This window comes from Fringilla coelebs, assembly GCF_963513975.1.
Source record: "Fringilla coelebs genome assembly, chromosome: Z".
Classification (NCBI taxonomy): Eukaryota; Metazoa; Chordata; class Aves; order Passeriformes; family Fringillidae; genus Fringilla; species Fringilla coelebs.
Window position 1 is genome coordinate 39,317,082 of NC_140031.1, and position 15,984 is coordinate 39,333,065.

At 35.6% G+C, this 15,984-nt stretch overlaps 1 protein-coding gene across 6 annotated transcripts in view; it reads right to left on the reverse strand.

Annotated features, from left to right (window-relative positions):
• Positions 1–15,984, reverse strand: part of CDC14B (cell division cycle 14B) — a 43,900-nt gene that overhangs the window by 18,133 nt on the left and 9,783 nt on the right. For 4 of the 6 annotated variants that reach the window (XM_084224534.1, XM_084224531.1, XM_084224532.1 and 1 more), the window contains exons 4-8: positions 14,583–14,675; positions 4,137–4,213; positions 2,581–2,647; positions 1,176–1,238; positions 233–320 (exon numbers count right to left, since the gene is read on the reverse strand). In XM_084224534.1, coding sequence (XP_084080660.1) covers positions 233–320; positions 1,176–1,238; positions 2,581–2,647; positions 4,137–4,213; positions 14,583–14,675 — 388 coding nt within the window. The other 2 variants (XM_084224536.1, XM_084224535.1) reach the window with 2 other exon arrangements.

A 15,984-nucleotide genomic window follows, 5' to 3' on the forward strand; every position in this document is an offset into this window, starting at 1 on the left:
CACTTCCAAAATAGAGACAAGATACAGACTAATTGAAAATGGAATTTTAATACAATCACCTAGGTCAGATACAATTAAACCAAGCATTAAAATTTTACTGCCAGAGTTCTTATAAAAGGAAAAGAGCCAAGGAAAAAACACACTTTGACAATTTTTAAAGTTTGTTCTTACTGATAACAATCAACTAAGAAAGCAGTGGGCTTGTGTTCCCCACCTCCTTTTTTAAGCATACCATTTTCAATTTTACTTCTTGAATGAGGTCCACTGAAGGCAATGAATTTGTTTGGTATAATCCAGTTAAAATCTCCATTTTCTGCTCTCTGTCAAGAGAAAATGCTTGGTTTATCATTATCCCTGTATTTTCAGGCTTTTCCTTATTGTTTCAAAATACATGCTAGATAGAATTGATGTATAATTTTTGTCAAAGGAAGGTGTGTTAGTTGGCTGCTTTCTTTTTCATCATGAGGATGACAGATGCACTCAACCTCACATTTCTCCCCTGTATCCCAGTCTTTCTAAATCAGAGTTTTAGAACAACGCAACTGATGCCCTTCAGATGAAGAAGAACTTTCAAGTTTTTATTTTTTATAGGATTCTAAATTGGTCTTACCAATTGGTCTTACAGTTGTTCACAAATTAAATAATGATTTTTAAAGTTCCAGAAGCATTTAATTTTCTCTTTACAGATATCTGGCAGCTTTGCATTTCTGACACTGCATACAATCAAAAGTTGCAGTCCTTCATTGTGACAATAATTTCCTATGACCCAAAGTGAATTTTATGCACTTGGAGTTTCCCAGCCCAGTTTCCTTCTTTACCTCAAAGAGTATTATTACATTTCTGCCATGTGTTCTCAAATACATACTTTGACCGTGCTCTAGCATTCAGTTAGACTTGGGCTTGTATGCTCAAGAATACCCAGGGTTTTACTAATAATGGAGACTCCCATTTATTTCCATTTTGGTTTCTGCTTTTCCCTAGGTTTGAGCATAATTATGCTTAAATCTGAATGTTAGTATTCTTTCTCTGACCATGAACCTTTATTTAACTATCATAACTTAAAGAGACAAAACAGAAATGGAACTTAATACTACAAAAGAATAGCAGAAATTACAAGCAATTGCTTTAGCAGTAGTAACAGCAAACAAATCAAAAGATGGATACTGAACACTTACTTCATAATGCTCATATTCATCTACATCAAACGTACTAAAATCCAGGAAACCATACTGCAAAGCCTAAAATTCAGAACACAGCTCTTAACAAAGATGCCTCTTCAATGAGGACAGTTTTATTACTCTTTTTGGTTACATAAAGTCCTTTAATACACACTCTCCTTCTTACTTCACAAAACTTAAGAATACAGATAAACCCAGTCTTGCTTCAAACCAGGTTTGTAAATTTCAATATAAATTAAGTTAGATGAGTAAATCAACTTTTTTTGTTTTCACCAAATCACTATAAAACCCCCAGATTAGTGAAGCATTTAGTCTTTTCATTATTGCTAGCTGCACAAAATAAAAAGAAAAATAACCAGCAAAAAATATCTATTGAAGCTATTAGTAGATTCTAAAGATTGGACTTTAGAACTGGAGACATTTTTTGTGCATAAATTCTATTTGCTAGTATCTTCACTGATTTCAAATTGCTTGCAGTCACAAAGTCCTAAGTAGATATTACTGTGAGTCCATGATGTCCCATGATTAGCCACAACCAAAATACTTAACACTGTATAAAAAATGTAATCATTTGCGTAACTAATAGCTTATCCACTTGTTAAAATAAGAAGACAAACACAGATAAACCTCATATCTCTAGATATTAAAAATACTACATTCTAATTTTCTCTTTTACTCCCTCATCTTTTGTAGCTTTCTTTGTTGTTCACCAGCAAGAACAGCAATGCACCAGTCTTGGCATACAAATAACCAATTTCAAAATACCCAAAAAAGCTGAAAAATCACCAACCTTCAAGAAGATGACTTAACCAGTAAAAACATCGCTATTTGGTAGGGATACCCATAATACAAAAGACAATAGTACGGTGGGGAGCTGCAGAATTCCATTTCGCTATTCATACAGACTAAAAAGAATGTGTTTTGATTCCCCTATCCTTTAATGCTACATTACTTCACTGCTATATTGCTATAAAACCTAAATTTTATAATTTTATAGTTAAAAGAAGAAGTACCTACCTCCTAATATTTGTTATATTCCGATAACTAAAGCAAAATTTGAAATCATTAGCAAGTGCTGCAAATGCCAGAAGTGTATAGCAAACCCATTCAAAAAAACCTAACCCCTAAATTTTAGGATTAGAAGTGAGTTACTGTCCTGATAGATTACACAAGTAAAACTCAGAAATCCCTCCATAATATCTTCACTAATTGATTATATAAAGTATTAATTGACTTCTATGAATGCTGTATCTACTTTGTGACAATGCATAGCAAACTAGTCAACGATCAGCAGATCTGCTACTTCATAGCTCTAATTGGATCCTAGTTTCCTAAGCCTTCTTCTTCTGATGGGGAACATTTAGCCTCTTTTTTGAAATGTGAAAAATATTAATTTACTGACCTTGTTTATTGCATGAAAACAGTCCAGTAACGTTAGATGAAAACTGCAAGTACCAAAGGAAGCATCCCTATAAGATACGATGACCAAAATTTAATTATTGTATTTTAATCCCAGTGAAAGCAATTGAAGATACTTCTCTAAAACATCTTTTAAAAATTACTTCAAGGCAATGATCATTAAACTGAAATAATTATGTCAAATGATTACTTCATTTCCCATACATTGAATCTTACAAGAATAACAACATAACATTATGTTAACAGATACAACAGTAAGATTACTCCAGCTACAGCTTTTGTAAAGCTGAAATGTTCAATTTCTGACATGGGCTGTTAGGATAAACATTTTAGTAAATATAATAAAATATTTTCTTTAAGAAGCATAAATAGTTTATGCTTATACAAGAGGAGAAAATAGTTTCATTAAAACAGCTTCTTTCAATAACAAGTTTTTAATTCTGTTGATCCAAGAATAGCATGTTCTTAGTATGTGACCATTATCAAATTTCATAAGCACCACAGATTAAGAATTCTACAGGAATACGAGAGTGAAGTAAATAAATAAATTAAACTGAATTTACACCAGAGAACATTATGCCAGAGAACATTATGGCAGAACACCTTGAGACCATGCAGCCCTTATCAGATAATGTTTCTAATAAGTAGAAAATATTTCAAGTTTCAACTGAGAGGAAGAACTTTTGAAGAACCTGGACAGCTGTCTCTAGTAATTTTTTCTATCCTTTCCTTCCTTGTGAACCAGTGTGAAAATGGGCAAAAATTAGGAGACAGAAATAATAGAACATTACTCAAATAAAAGAAAGGACACATAAAGGTGACATTGTAGTAGCATGTGTCTCTTAGACCACCTGATGAGAAGGAACAAATGGATAAAGCCCCCTACAGTCAGATAGAAGCAGCCTCACATTCTTAGGCCATGGTCCTCGCGGGGAACTGCAACCACTCTGATATGTTGGAGAGATAGCACAGTAGGGCACAGGCAACGCAGAAAGCTCCTGGAATACACTGATGACAACTTCCCACTTGTCAAATATGTGAAGCAATCTGCAAATATTGTCTTGTGCATAAAGAATGCTATTAAGTATTGCAAGCCCTCTGTGGTGAATGACAGATATTTTGATATGTTTAACTATCAGCTACTGCAAAGTGAGAAGCAATAAAGAAGATAAAAAAGCTCAATGAGTGGATACAAACAGTGGGGCTCCTTCACCTTCGGCTGGGACACTTCAGTACCAGCTGGTAGCATCTCTGATTCTGAGTACCTAAAGTTAGGACAGTGATTGTGCCCCAAGTAAAAACTTCAGCACCAAAAAAAAAAAAAAAAAAATCCAACCCAAAAATTAACCACCTAAAAACAATCCACAAAAAACAAACACCCCCTCCCAAACGAAAAAAAAAACCACACCAAAACACGAAAGAAAACAAAATAAAATAAAACCCAAAAAAACAACACAGCAGAAACTAGTACTGAAAAATGTTACATTCTTCTTCTTCAAAATATCAAGGTACAGTAAGTTCTATCAACTTGTTATTTACCTGAAAGGAAGATATGAAACACTTCCTGACAATATAAGCCTGTACACATCTTCTGGGGATTCTCTCAGGTATATTATCTATTTTTGGAAAAACACAGAAAATGAAAAAGATTATTTTAAGACAGACTTCAATAATTTCAAGTAATTTGTTTACTACAGAAGGCATAATTAATTATCACAGAGTGTAAAAGTGCTGGAAAAGAGTGGCATCAAGAACAAATGTTTGCAAGTGTGCAACAATAAAACTAACATAAACAATTAAAACAAACATAAACAATTAAAAATCTTGTCAATCTATAGAAATATATATTTTTAAACAATCTTTATAGATTTATGCAGGAGTTGTTCAGCTATAGATTACAGTGAAAAGGCTTCTCTTCATTTGGATTCTTACATTTCTACTACAACTCTGCTTCACCAGTTTGTAGATTTTTTAAATTAAGCTTTTAAGATGTAAATCAAAAGATAAAAACTTGCAGAGATATTCAGTAAAGCTATGAATCATCTGATACACAAACTGTCGGTACACACAGCAGACAAGACTAAAACAGTTATTTATGTATGTTTTGATCTTCCTACATCAGAACATTTGCATTAATCCAAATTCTGTACTTCCTCTTTTGCACTGCTGGGGCAATATCCAGTAACTAAATCCAGATGCCATAAACTAAGAGAAAATAAAAATTAAAAATAAAAAAAAGGAAATCTGTAGCTTCAGAAGCAAAATACTATGAACAGAATGAATTGAACTTTCTACTGTCAAAAACAATCAGAAAAGAATTCACAAAGGACCAACTTACGAGAAATATCCGTATGGTCTTCCATCACAACATGTCTGATCCCTCTTGGATAGCCTTTAACACTAAGGTCTCCTTAAAGAATACCTAAAGCTCCTCTTTTTTGCATATGTCTTCTTCAAATACCATTAAACACCAACCCCAGCATGGCCAGGAGGTAACAACTGTTAATAACAAGCTGTCATTAACAGGTCAATATTCAGTAATTTCAAGTTAATACTTTTTCTTTGAAATTGCTTTAACACTCTAAAGAAAAATTGTGGGTTTTTTCACTGATGTTCAGTAAAATTATTTATTTCTTTTATACTAATGGCATTTTCCCTTCAAGATATTTAAAAGCAAAAATCCTCATGAGTATTAATTAAACATCTTCCAAAAATCAAGGCATGGTATATTTACTTTCCGCTGCTTTGGACATTTTTTCTTTAAAAAGTTGGCATTGCCTTTCAAATTTCTTTGATGCTGCCGCAAAGCCAGTTAGAACAAATGGCTTAACATACCTTAAACTTCCTCTCTCCACACACACACAGAGAAAACAAGAGTTAGAACAGATGTTGCTAAAAAAACCCAACAAACAAACCCAGCTTGAAACACATCCTAAAGAGACAGCTAAAACAGACATGGCCAACAGGTGACCCCTTTGATTTTCCTGATTCAATTAGTGTGTTAAGTATTTTCAGAGCATTCTTCCCTTGAAATTGGCAGAAGAAAACAGAAACATAAATCTTTCTTGAGGCATAGCTAAGTAATGAAGACTGCATGTTTTGCCTGTGTGTGCTTTCACTGGGGAGAGATAAGTGACTTCTGCATTTATATTTGCAAGTATACGCTCAAAACAGAAAAGATACTTCAAAAGCCTCCCTAGGTATCATTGAATACCTTAGCCTCTGATGGCAAAATTCACTTTTATTCTACAGGCATTCATTGCCTGATTTGGATGTAAAGGTTATCTTCCAAGAAATTTCAAATTGTGTGCTTTGCTACAGTCCTAATTTGCATCTTGCAAGACAGTGAACACATATTGCTAGCGACCGTAGACATCAAGCACTTCTCATTTATCAGGAAGAGAGCCCTGTCCCTGAAAAACTTACAAACTAGAGACGCGAAATAGAATTAAAAAGCAGATAGTAATTAGAGTTTGTAGCCAGAAATGAGTCACCTGGAAAAAACAGGATTACATGATCACAGAATCAATTAGGCTGGAAAAGATCTCTGAGATCATTCTAGTCCAACCTTTGCCCAAACATGACCATGTCAACTGGACCATGGCACTGTGTGCTACGTCCAGTCTTCCCTTAAACACCTCATCCACCATCTCCCTGGGCAACTCATTACAATGTTTAATCAATCCTTCATCCTTCCTGTGAAGAAATTCCTCCTAATGTCCAAATGGACTTAAGTGCTATCACACTGTGCAGTATACAGAGTACTAATTGTACCACAGGCAAATAGAAATGCAACTATTACTATGTGATTTTGTAAGCTTGTATGAAAGCTCATCTGAGGTGTGAGAGAAATCCTTGGCCTTTCTGAGCTACCATCTTCTTAAAGGAGACAAGACAGAATGCAGAAGCATTTGTTTACAAGTGTAACAGCTGCAAGAGAGAATTTTTTTCTCATTTCACTGTATTATATTAAAATAAGTTAGTTAATTCTATTATGTTAGTTCTCAAGCACGGGTCCTGCTTCTGAAATTACATTACCAGTGAAACTGCTAGAAACACCTTTTTAGCGTACATAACAGACATGCACAACAACAACAACATACATACATACATACGTACGTACGTACGTGTATGGACTTTTCCTAACACAGCTACATAAGAGCACTTCCTCCATACAAGGACATTTTAGAGACCCAATCTGATTTTGCAAAGCAAAAAACACAACTTATATTGTTCAACTGAAGCAAAGCATTTTTACTGAAGAAGGAAACTTATTCTGAAACAAAGAGAAATCCTGCTACACTTGGCTGTGACACTACCACACACAAAAAACACAAGTGAACAGTTGTGCAGAGACAGCAGTTGATGAAATGGTCAGATAGTGTACTCAGTGGAAAGTGCTGGCAAAAAAATTAGGTTAGTATGAGAATAGCTGGCTGAGTGCAATGCTATAGAGTGCTTCAAAAGGGAAGAATGGCACTCACATATTATGGGAAAGACCATAAACAGATAATTACTTCACAAGGAAAGTATCTTGGCAGTAACACAACACAAGAAGCTGTGATAGTCAAAGTGGAGACATAATCAGTTTCTGACAAGGTTAAGGGAGTACACAGCTAGAAATCCTGGATGTAACCAAGGCTGGATGAAGGCTAAACATGGGTGGGGCCTGCTTTTAGGTTGGGGCAAACCAAATTCCATCTACGGTAACAGGTAAGACGGAAGTAGCAAAGCTCAGAGAAGCAACAGATGTCAAGGCAGCAGAGGCCACACATCTGCATTAGGAAATGATCTGCACCAAAAGAATTCCATCAGTAGACAGAGAGCCAGCACTGAAGATCTGACATCTTTACTGTATACTTTCAGCAGCTTTTAAGCCTAACAGCTGGGTTTAGTCTGTTCCTGTGGACTGTGGGTTTAGTCTGTTCCTGTGGCCCATTATCTGTTGGGATTGCTCCTACACTGCTCCTTGAAGCAAACTAAAATGCAGTAGTTAGCATTTAAGGAAAGATTCACTTAAAAAAATACTTCTGACACAAATACTGATTATAATACTGTTTCTGACCTGAAGAAGGCCAGGGAAGCCTTAAAGATGAACAATTTCATTGGAATGACGTGAGTGAACAAAGAACTAAAGAAAGCAAATAAATGGGAAAGAGAAAGTAGTAGTGATCAAATACCTGTAGCAGACAGAAGTGTTGAAAGAGAGAAGGACTTTCTAAGGCAGCAAGCAGAACTGAAGTTTTAGAAAATAAGAGATGGAAATGTTGATCTGATGAATAACAAAACAAAGATATATTTGTAAATTAATGAGGTATGTAATGCGGGAAGGAGAGAAAATGAGAGAAGACAAACTTCAGAAATCAAAATATACAACAGCTGAAACTAATTTGTCCAGATGCTGATTACAATTTATGTTTCTGCTATGCTTTCTAAGATGATGAAAACCTTCACAAATAAAGTTGTTTTCTTAGGTTAATGCCAATAAAGCAACCAACAAAAATGACTACTAAAAAGATAAAAATATTAAACTAAATTTAAAGCAATGATATTAGCTGTTATTTAGCAGAAGTATTCACTCTCTGGGATAATTTTTATCCTTCTGTGCATATACAAATGAATAAAAGTCTATCAGGATTTTAAAATTATTTCCCAAGAGGTTTCTTTCCTGCAGTTAGGGAAATATTTTAAAAAAAAGGCCTTTTTTCAAAAAAACTTAGTCAATGCAGGATGCATCTACAAGTTCAGCTTTTAGAATTTTCCTACAGTCATATTCAAGTGCAGATAGGTGTATACATACATATCTATACACACAAATACAAACAGAAAAACTCTTAAAATATTTTGGAAATCTTCTACTTAAGTACCTTCCAGGAAAATTGTTGCTATAAGGAATTGATATCTTCTAAGTCAAACATACCATTTTATCACAATCTGCAATCATTTGTATACAGACAATTTAGAAATTTGGTTTTTTTATGCATACAAAAAATATCCTACTGAACTTCAACATATAGCCAGGAATTTGCTATTAGCAGTTGAACCACTAACAATGCTCTAATCATCCTTTTCATTTAGGACATCTGTTTCTAATTAAGGAACTACAGGCACCTCTGTGAGTCAAGAACCATCCAAGTACTGAACACTGGGAAAGGTGCACTCAAGCACTCCTTCTGCCAACAGTGCCGTGCAGTCAAACAGCTGCTTTCAAATTCACTCAATGAAATACAAGGATTTGCAGGATTAGGCGACCCAGTCTTTATTATGGGCATTTAAAATCAACCACAGAATGAGAGCCTTTAGCAAGCCATGTTTTTGTCTGATTCATTAGTGTTTTCAATTCAGCCTTATTTTTCAAGTGACCATTTCCTAGATTAGGGTTATAATCATTGGGATGATATTTACAATAGGATGCAAAGTATTCCTGGTGGAAAGGGAAATGAGTCTCTGGTTAAAAAAGGTATCTTAACTTTCAATACATGGTACTGCCAAGTAAAATAATAATGCTACATGTAAGACAAAACATGTTTAGTAATAATAATCTATGACATAATTTTTGCTTTTTCAGGAAAATTAAACAGGCTATTGAAATAAGCTTTACTGTTAGAAACTATATCAACTCAAGCCTGTAAATAGCACTTTAAATTCATATCTATGATGTACTCAATACAATCATGTTTATCTGCCTCTTCACCCTCAACTGAAAAATCTGCTAAAGGCTGCTACCTAAATTGTACATTTTACCAACCATGCTCACTTAGAAGACAGAAAATAATGAGATAATTAACTTTAAACTGCTTACAAGCAAATTGTGATGCAGCTATATTCCAAAAATGTCACTCTTCCAAGACAGCATGAACTGCTGTAAACAGCAATTAAACCCATTCTGGACAAATGCAAGTAACTTCTGTGTGTGACCAGACTCAAACACAAGCTCATACAGTTGTTATAACTTTAAAGTGTTAAATATTTTATTTCATTAAAAAAGGAAACCTCAATTGGATATGCTACTCAGTTACTAGATTAAATTTCTAGCAATTTCCTTAGGACAAAATGTTATATGTTGCAAAATTAAAATAGAAGTTTATTAGAACAAAAAGCTTCTTGTATGGATTTGTGTTGTAGTGAAGGAATGCATGTGGCCAACAGTTTTGTCACTAGCAGAAACACAATCATTAAGTGGATAGAAGAGACAGAGAGTGAATAACTGCCTGTCTCTGGCAACTCTCTTTGTTCATCATAAACAAAAGCAAGAAACCTCCATTTACATTTTATACAGCAGAAGGAAAGTATAAAAAGCCCTGAACTGACTGGCCTGGGTGCATCAATATTCTATGCCAGGTAAGAAAGCAACCTAAGGCTATAGAGTGAGACACCTCCAAAAGAACAACCCTTCTTCTCCTATGGAGACAAGCACTTTTGTAGGAACATACTGGAATAGAACCTAGTACCAACAGCAGGAAAAGCTGCCGCTGTGAAGATTAATCATGATTTCCCAAATACAACTTGGAGAAGATAGCATTTTAGAGGAAACAAACTCAGAAACAGCCAAGATTCCAGGTAACTTCTGCTTAAATGAAAGGTCAGTACTTTGTCCATCTTGTCTCTGCCACTTGCTCATCAAGCACCTCTCACTAAAACATAGCTGGGGGTAAACATGGTTTACCCACTCTAAATTTGAGCACTGCCACAGTTACCCATTCACCACCACCCAGCCTGGATCACTAGACAGGTTTATCTCAGGCTTAGCCAGAGATAACTCTGCATGTGTCACACTAAGAACAGAGCAGTTCAACATCACACCAGTGGGTGCCAATTGATTCTCCAACCTCCAGCTTCTACCCCGCATTAGGCCCACAACTAGGAAGGATACTAACAAATTGAAAAGGCAAAAAACCAATACTATGGATTAGAACGGATGAAGGAAACGCTGCTTACCCTGAAGAAAGAAGATGAGAAAATAGACAAAGTACAGAGATGAGTCCTGGAGAAGGTGACCTGAATTACAGCAGTTCATGGGGCGGTACCCTGGAAGGGTCACCCTCCAAGTACATAATTAGTGCCAGGCCTGAGAAAAAAAACACTGTTACTAAGTTAATGTAGCCAAGGGGAGAGGGGGGAGCTTGGGAATTGGGTGGACAGGGCACAGAGGGTACATTTTCTTTTGTAATATAGAAAGAGCAATGATGGAAGAAGCAGACTTTCCTCACCCACAGCCAAGTCCTGGTGAAAATCAAGAGAAGCCACTGTAGATATCAACTCAGAAGGCCACTGCTGCTTTGGTAGTGTGGTAAGGCCTGAACAGTGCAGATAGCTTTCAAGGAAAAGATTTTTCTTTAAAAGGTGAAGAACAAAGCTTCCCCCCCACCCCCCCAGCCCCCCTTCTTTCCCTTTTCCCCCTCCACCCAAATATAGTGTAAACATTCAACCCCAACACACTGAATTCTGGCTACCCTTTGTGTGGCTGAAGGTGCCCAATTTTTGCTAACCTGCATAGAAGAATATTATTCCCATGATGTCTGCAAAAATGTAGAAACAAAATACAGAATTAAAATAGATGAAAGATGAACAATAAAGGGATTAAGGTCTAAATTGTTAAGATTTACTCTAAAAAAATTAGTACTTTATTCTAAAACTACATATACAACAATGTATTCGCAAACTTAATTCTTCACTCTTAAGGCCATGTTATACTGAAGAGCTTGAGTTAGGCTGTGCTGTCACATCAAGGTACACCTGGAAGGAAGCAGGAGATGCAGGAGGGGGGAGAAAGAAGTATGTAGTCTGGAGAGTTCATAAACTATCTCCACTGAAGAGGAAAGAAAGACAAGTTAGATGAATGGGAATGGGGGAAACATTAAAACACATCAACTGTGAAGAAAAGACTGAGAACAGACTTTGCTCGAAAACAAGAACACTAACACCTGCCCTTACCACACCACAGTTAATGAAGACTTTCATAATTGCCTTAGTAGTAGGAGCATATCCCCACATGATATATACACACACATGTACATTTGAACAAAAGATGACAAATGATAAATCATGCTAATATATTGCAATTCCTTTAAGCAGAAGTTATAATATTCTGTTTAAGAATACAAATTTGAGGTCTTTGAAAAGACATGCTCAGAAGCTGAATGTTTATGAGGACATAGAAGTCCCAGAGGAGAGCTAGTCATATACAGTTCATTACAGTTTTATAGCTTAAATATAACTGTGTTTTAAAAAACCAAAAGATAACAAAAGAAATTACACAGACTCACTGTGACTTGCTATTCTTGAAAACCTTGCTGTTATTCCTTGTCATTCCTAGCAAGTAACTTGTAGCACCTGCACCTACTGAGCACCCCAAAACTGTGCTTAAGTTATCAAACAACTTTCAACCCAAACAACTTTCAACCCAGAACTCCTCCAAAGTAAGGCATTGTTTACCCACAGAGCTCCTCAACCCTAAGGTAAACTGTTGAAATGGGAACCTACCATGAAGCTAAATAAATAGAATCAAGTAAGAAAACGCATTCAATCCACAGAAAACAAAATACAGTATCAACCTACAACTTACACTGTAAGATCAGAAAATAAATTATGACAATCAGCTCAAGCAACAAAGAGTATTACCAACATAACACAGTCTGATTAACTAAAATTATAGAAAAACTCCTAAAGATTTGACCAGTATCTGGATGGATCTTCAACAGAAAGCAAAGCATTCTGAAAATAAAGAAGGTAGACACTTAACCCTACATATGTTTTAAATAAAGAAATCATCAATATTTCCTTTCAATCAGGAAATATGCTTATAGACATGTTTATTAGGCATTCTGAACAGATCCTGTATCATTGCTTGCTCCACAGACAACAATCAAATATTCCCTACAGAAAGCAGAAATATGGGACAAATATGTGTGAACACTTGAGCAATGTGCTCTGTAATTAAGCTTGCCTCTTCATGAAAGATCATCAAAGCATGCCACAGGAAAAAAAAAAGCCTCAGGGGCATAGTTTTTCTTCTGTGATCTTTCTTTAGTAGAATCCCTCCTACATGAAACTGGGAAGAAATTCTACCCTACTGTAAAGAAAAAGCAGTACCAAAGCCAAAATGTATTGCACTGGAAAGAAAATCAGCACCTAACTAGAGCTAGATCACTATCTTAGACTTGCAAATTTGCAAGATAGACACGCCTACATACAAGGAGGTACTCGTACTGTGCTTCACTTTCCCCCAAGCCTTTCAGGGAAACTGCCAAAATACTCAATGTGTGCAATAGAGTAACTTAAGCACCTCTCCAAACTCTGAGAACTATGGTGGTTTTGCCATATTTTTTTTGCCATATGCCATCTGTCTGCAACTAGCCCTACCACATGCCTGGACTAGGCAGTCATGATCTCTCTGTGAGCATCCTTTCTTTACTCTCAGCTCCCACTTCCTTCACTGCAGCCCTCTAAAGCAAAACTGCCTACTGTAGAACAGCCTCCATTTCTAATTACTGCGCTTTGGATTGTCATAAGCCATACATATTAATCTTTTAGCTTTATTCAAGACTCTTGAAGCACCCATCTTCACGCGCATGTTATTATTGCAACATGGCAGGGCTACCAGGTGATCAAAAAAAAGGTTTATTTCAGGTTTTCTGTATACTTTTGCATAGTCAGCCACAGTTTTTTCCTATTAAGATTGTTTTGCCATTAGTTAATCTTCTGTACCAAAATTCTGCTCAGAATGTCAGCTGCTGTGCCACACAATGCTACTACTACACATATTTAGAAGAGTGTAGGAAAAAACAAAACCCACTTTTTTCCAAATAATGGCTGATAACTGTAGCTAGGCCCCTCTCGCTCTCTGGGCCTCAATTATGATCAAGTAATTAGGAAGAAGTAGTTTTCCTAAAGGCTGCAGCTGTTTTGTCAACATAATCCCTTAATGGTGAACAAGCCTAATTACTCATATTTCCAGTCTCTGTGCAGTTTAAGATTGCACAGGACTACAACAAGATTCCCAATTCAAATACCAAGAGTGACATGTTTTGAAATTTAGTTCTCAATTTGTAAAAAGTGCAATAGAATATAGACAACAGAGAAACCTCAGGGAACAGAAAATGGACATCCTGCATGATGCAGAGAGGCAGCAAGGAGACTGCCTGCATCACAGAAAGTACTGTGTAGCCTTTGCAGCCAATAAATAGGAATAACCTCGGGCTACATAAACCAATCTCTCAAATCTCCAACATCAAAAAGTGCATAGCTTCTTATTTCATTTTATTACTCAGTAAACAAGAGAAATGGTTACAACCAAGGTGTGTTAAAAGTCAAAACAGAACCTGAATATGGTGCATCACAGCTTTCAGCCTGAAGAATTCAACATTTTATTTCTTGACTACATTTCTGTGTACCAAATACATGCAGTTGTGATATAAAGCCAGTCCTTCTCCCCTCTGCAGCCACAGACTAGGCTTAGTACCCTTACAGCCACATTGTATCTTCCCAGGTTTTAGACAGGCTCTAAACCCATCACACATTCTCAATGTTTCTCCCAGATTAATTGAAGATATTATCTTGTACTAGAGAAGAAGCAGCTGGGGAAGTAAATTTAAACATTAACTGGCAAATGATGCATTATATTTCATGTCAGATACTATGTTTCTATTATAAAAAAGAAAAAGAGGTTGTGTGTTTGGGGAAAGGCAAAACTTCAAGAAGCAATGATTTTTTTCTAAATGAAAATATTAATACTGATTTTTTTTTCAGCAATGCTCTTATTTCTTAATAACAGAAATGACAGTAGGAAGAAAAAACCTGAAATCATACAACTTCACTAACATACATTCTGGACCTTAGAAACTCTCATTATGTGGTTTGTTACTATAATTACATTAGTAGGATGATTATTCAAGAGAAAAGAATAATTTTTATCTTGCCATTATAAAACTTGAGTATAAAAAAATTAACACAATCACCAGCTGATGTAAAAATTTAGATACTTACTGCGTAGGAGCCTATGAGGAATGCAGCGTTTGCTTGCTTTTTCTGATCAAAGCCAGTATAATGAATTATTTTCTTCCTTATCAATGAAAATGACTGTATCAAGAAAGGAACAGGATTATGATTTTGCATTTTAGACCTTTTACACCTTCTTTTATAAAACCAGAGGAATGCAAGAGCTTGTTTACCACCTTTCATCCAGCTGGTGAGAAAACCAAAAATACTGTGGAGGAGTCCCTCAGAAGCTTTGGAAAACTGTATTCCATTCCTACCTAGATTTTTTCCAGAATTTTTCCCTGCATCCAGCCTAAATAATTTTTGATAGAAATTACTGAAACACTTTCTTTTCTTCTTAAATGCATTTGTATTTTCAGTTAGCATTTTTTACTTCAAAGAGATAGCCATTTATGAGAACAGAAAGAGGCATTCTCAAAAGCAACATGAGTATATTAAATTTGCAGAAATTTTAAAAACAGAGTTTACACCTTTTCTTTCATTTTTCAAACTCAAATGTAGATAAATCCACTAGTATTTGTTTCTAAGGATCAGAACCATGCTTACATTAAAATATTTTGAAAATATTTTTAAACTTTATCATAAATATATTTTTTAAGCGTCTTCTTGGCTTGGCATACAGTTTCTCCATTTATCCTAGAATGTGGATTAAATGGCATTTTCAATAGAAAGGACATGTGTGGTGGCAGTTATTCCCTAACTAGCCCTTGAAATAAATTCTGATGTTCTTGAAACTGCACACTTTGATCAACTGCTAAGCTATCATAAAATGTAATTTTGTGCATTTAAATAGCAATGTTACTTGTTCAAGATACCAGATTCAATGCATTCAAGACAAAAATCCAGATCAGTAGCAGAAATATGTTCTCAGAAATCCTAACATGTCAGACACAAGACATGGAAAGGGACTATAACATAGAAGCAACTATTTTGTCACTTCAGAGCATGCAATATACAAAAATCAGAGAACCTCATCTCTGATGAACACAGTTACTCATGTGGGAGTTTACCTCCTCCCAACCTGTACCACTAAACAGGTTTATCTCAGGCTTAGCCAGAGACAATTCTGCTAGTGCCCCGGTAAAAACCAAGCAGCAACATCACACCCATAGGTGTCAATTGCTTCTACAACCTAAAGAATAATAAAGCAAGTCTGAATTCTGCAAACTATTATCTGTGACACATATCAAGGAATGAAAAAAAAATACCCTCTTATTATATTGTGTACTGTATATTTCCTACTTTTCACAGTTCAGTGGCAGTTTAAAGATCTAACTAGTTTTGAAGAGGCAAACCATGATTGACATTAACAAAAATAAGCTTTTTGATCTGCCAAACAGGTTTTATACTCCAACATCTACTAAAGGTCAACTAACCTATAGTAAATTGT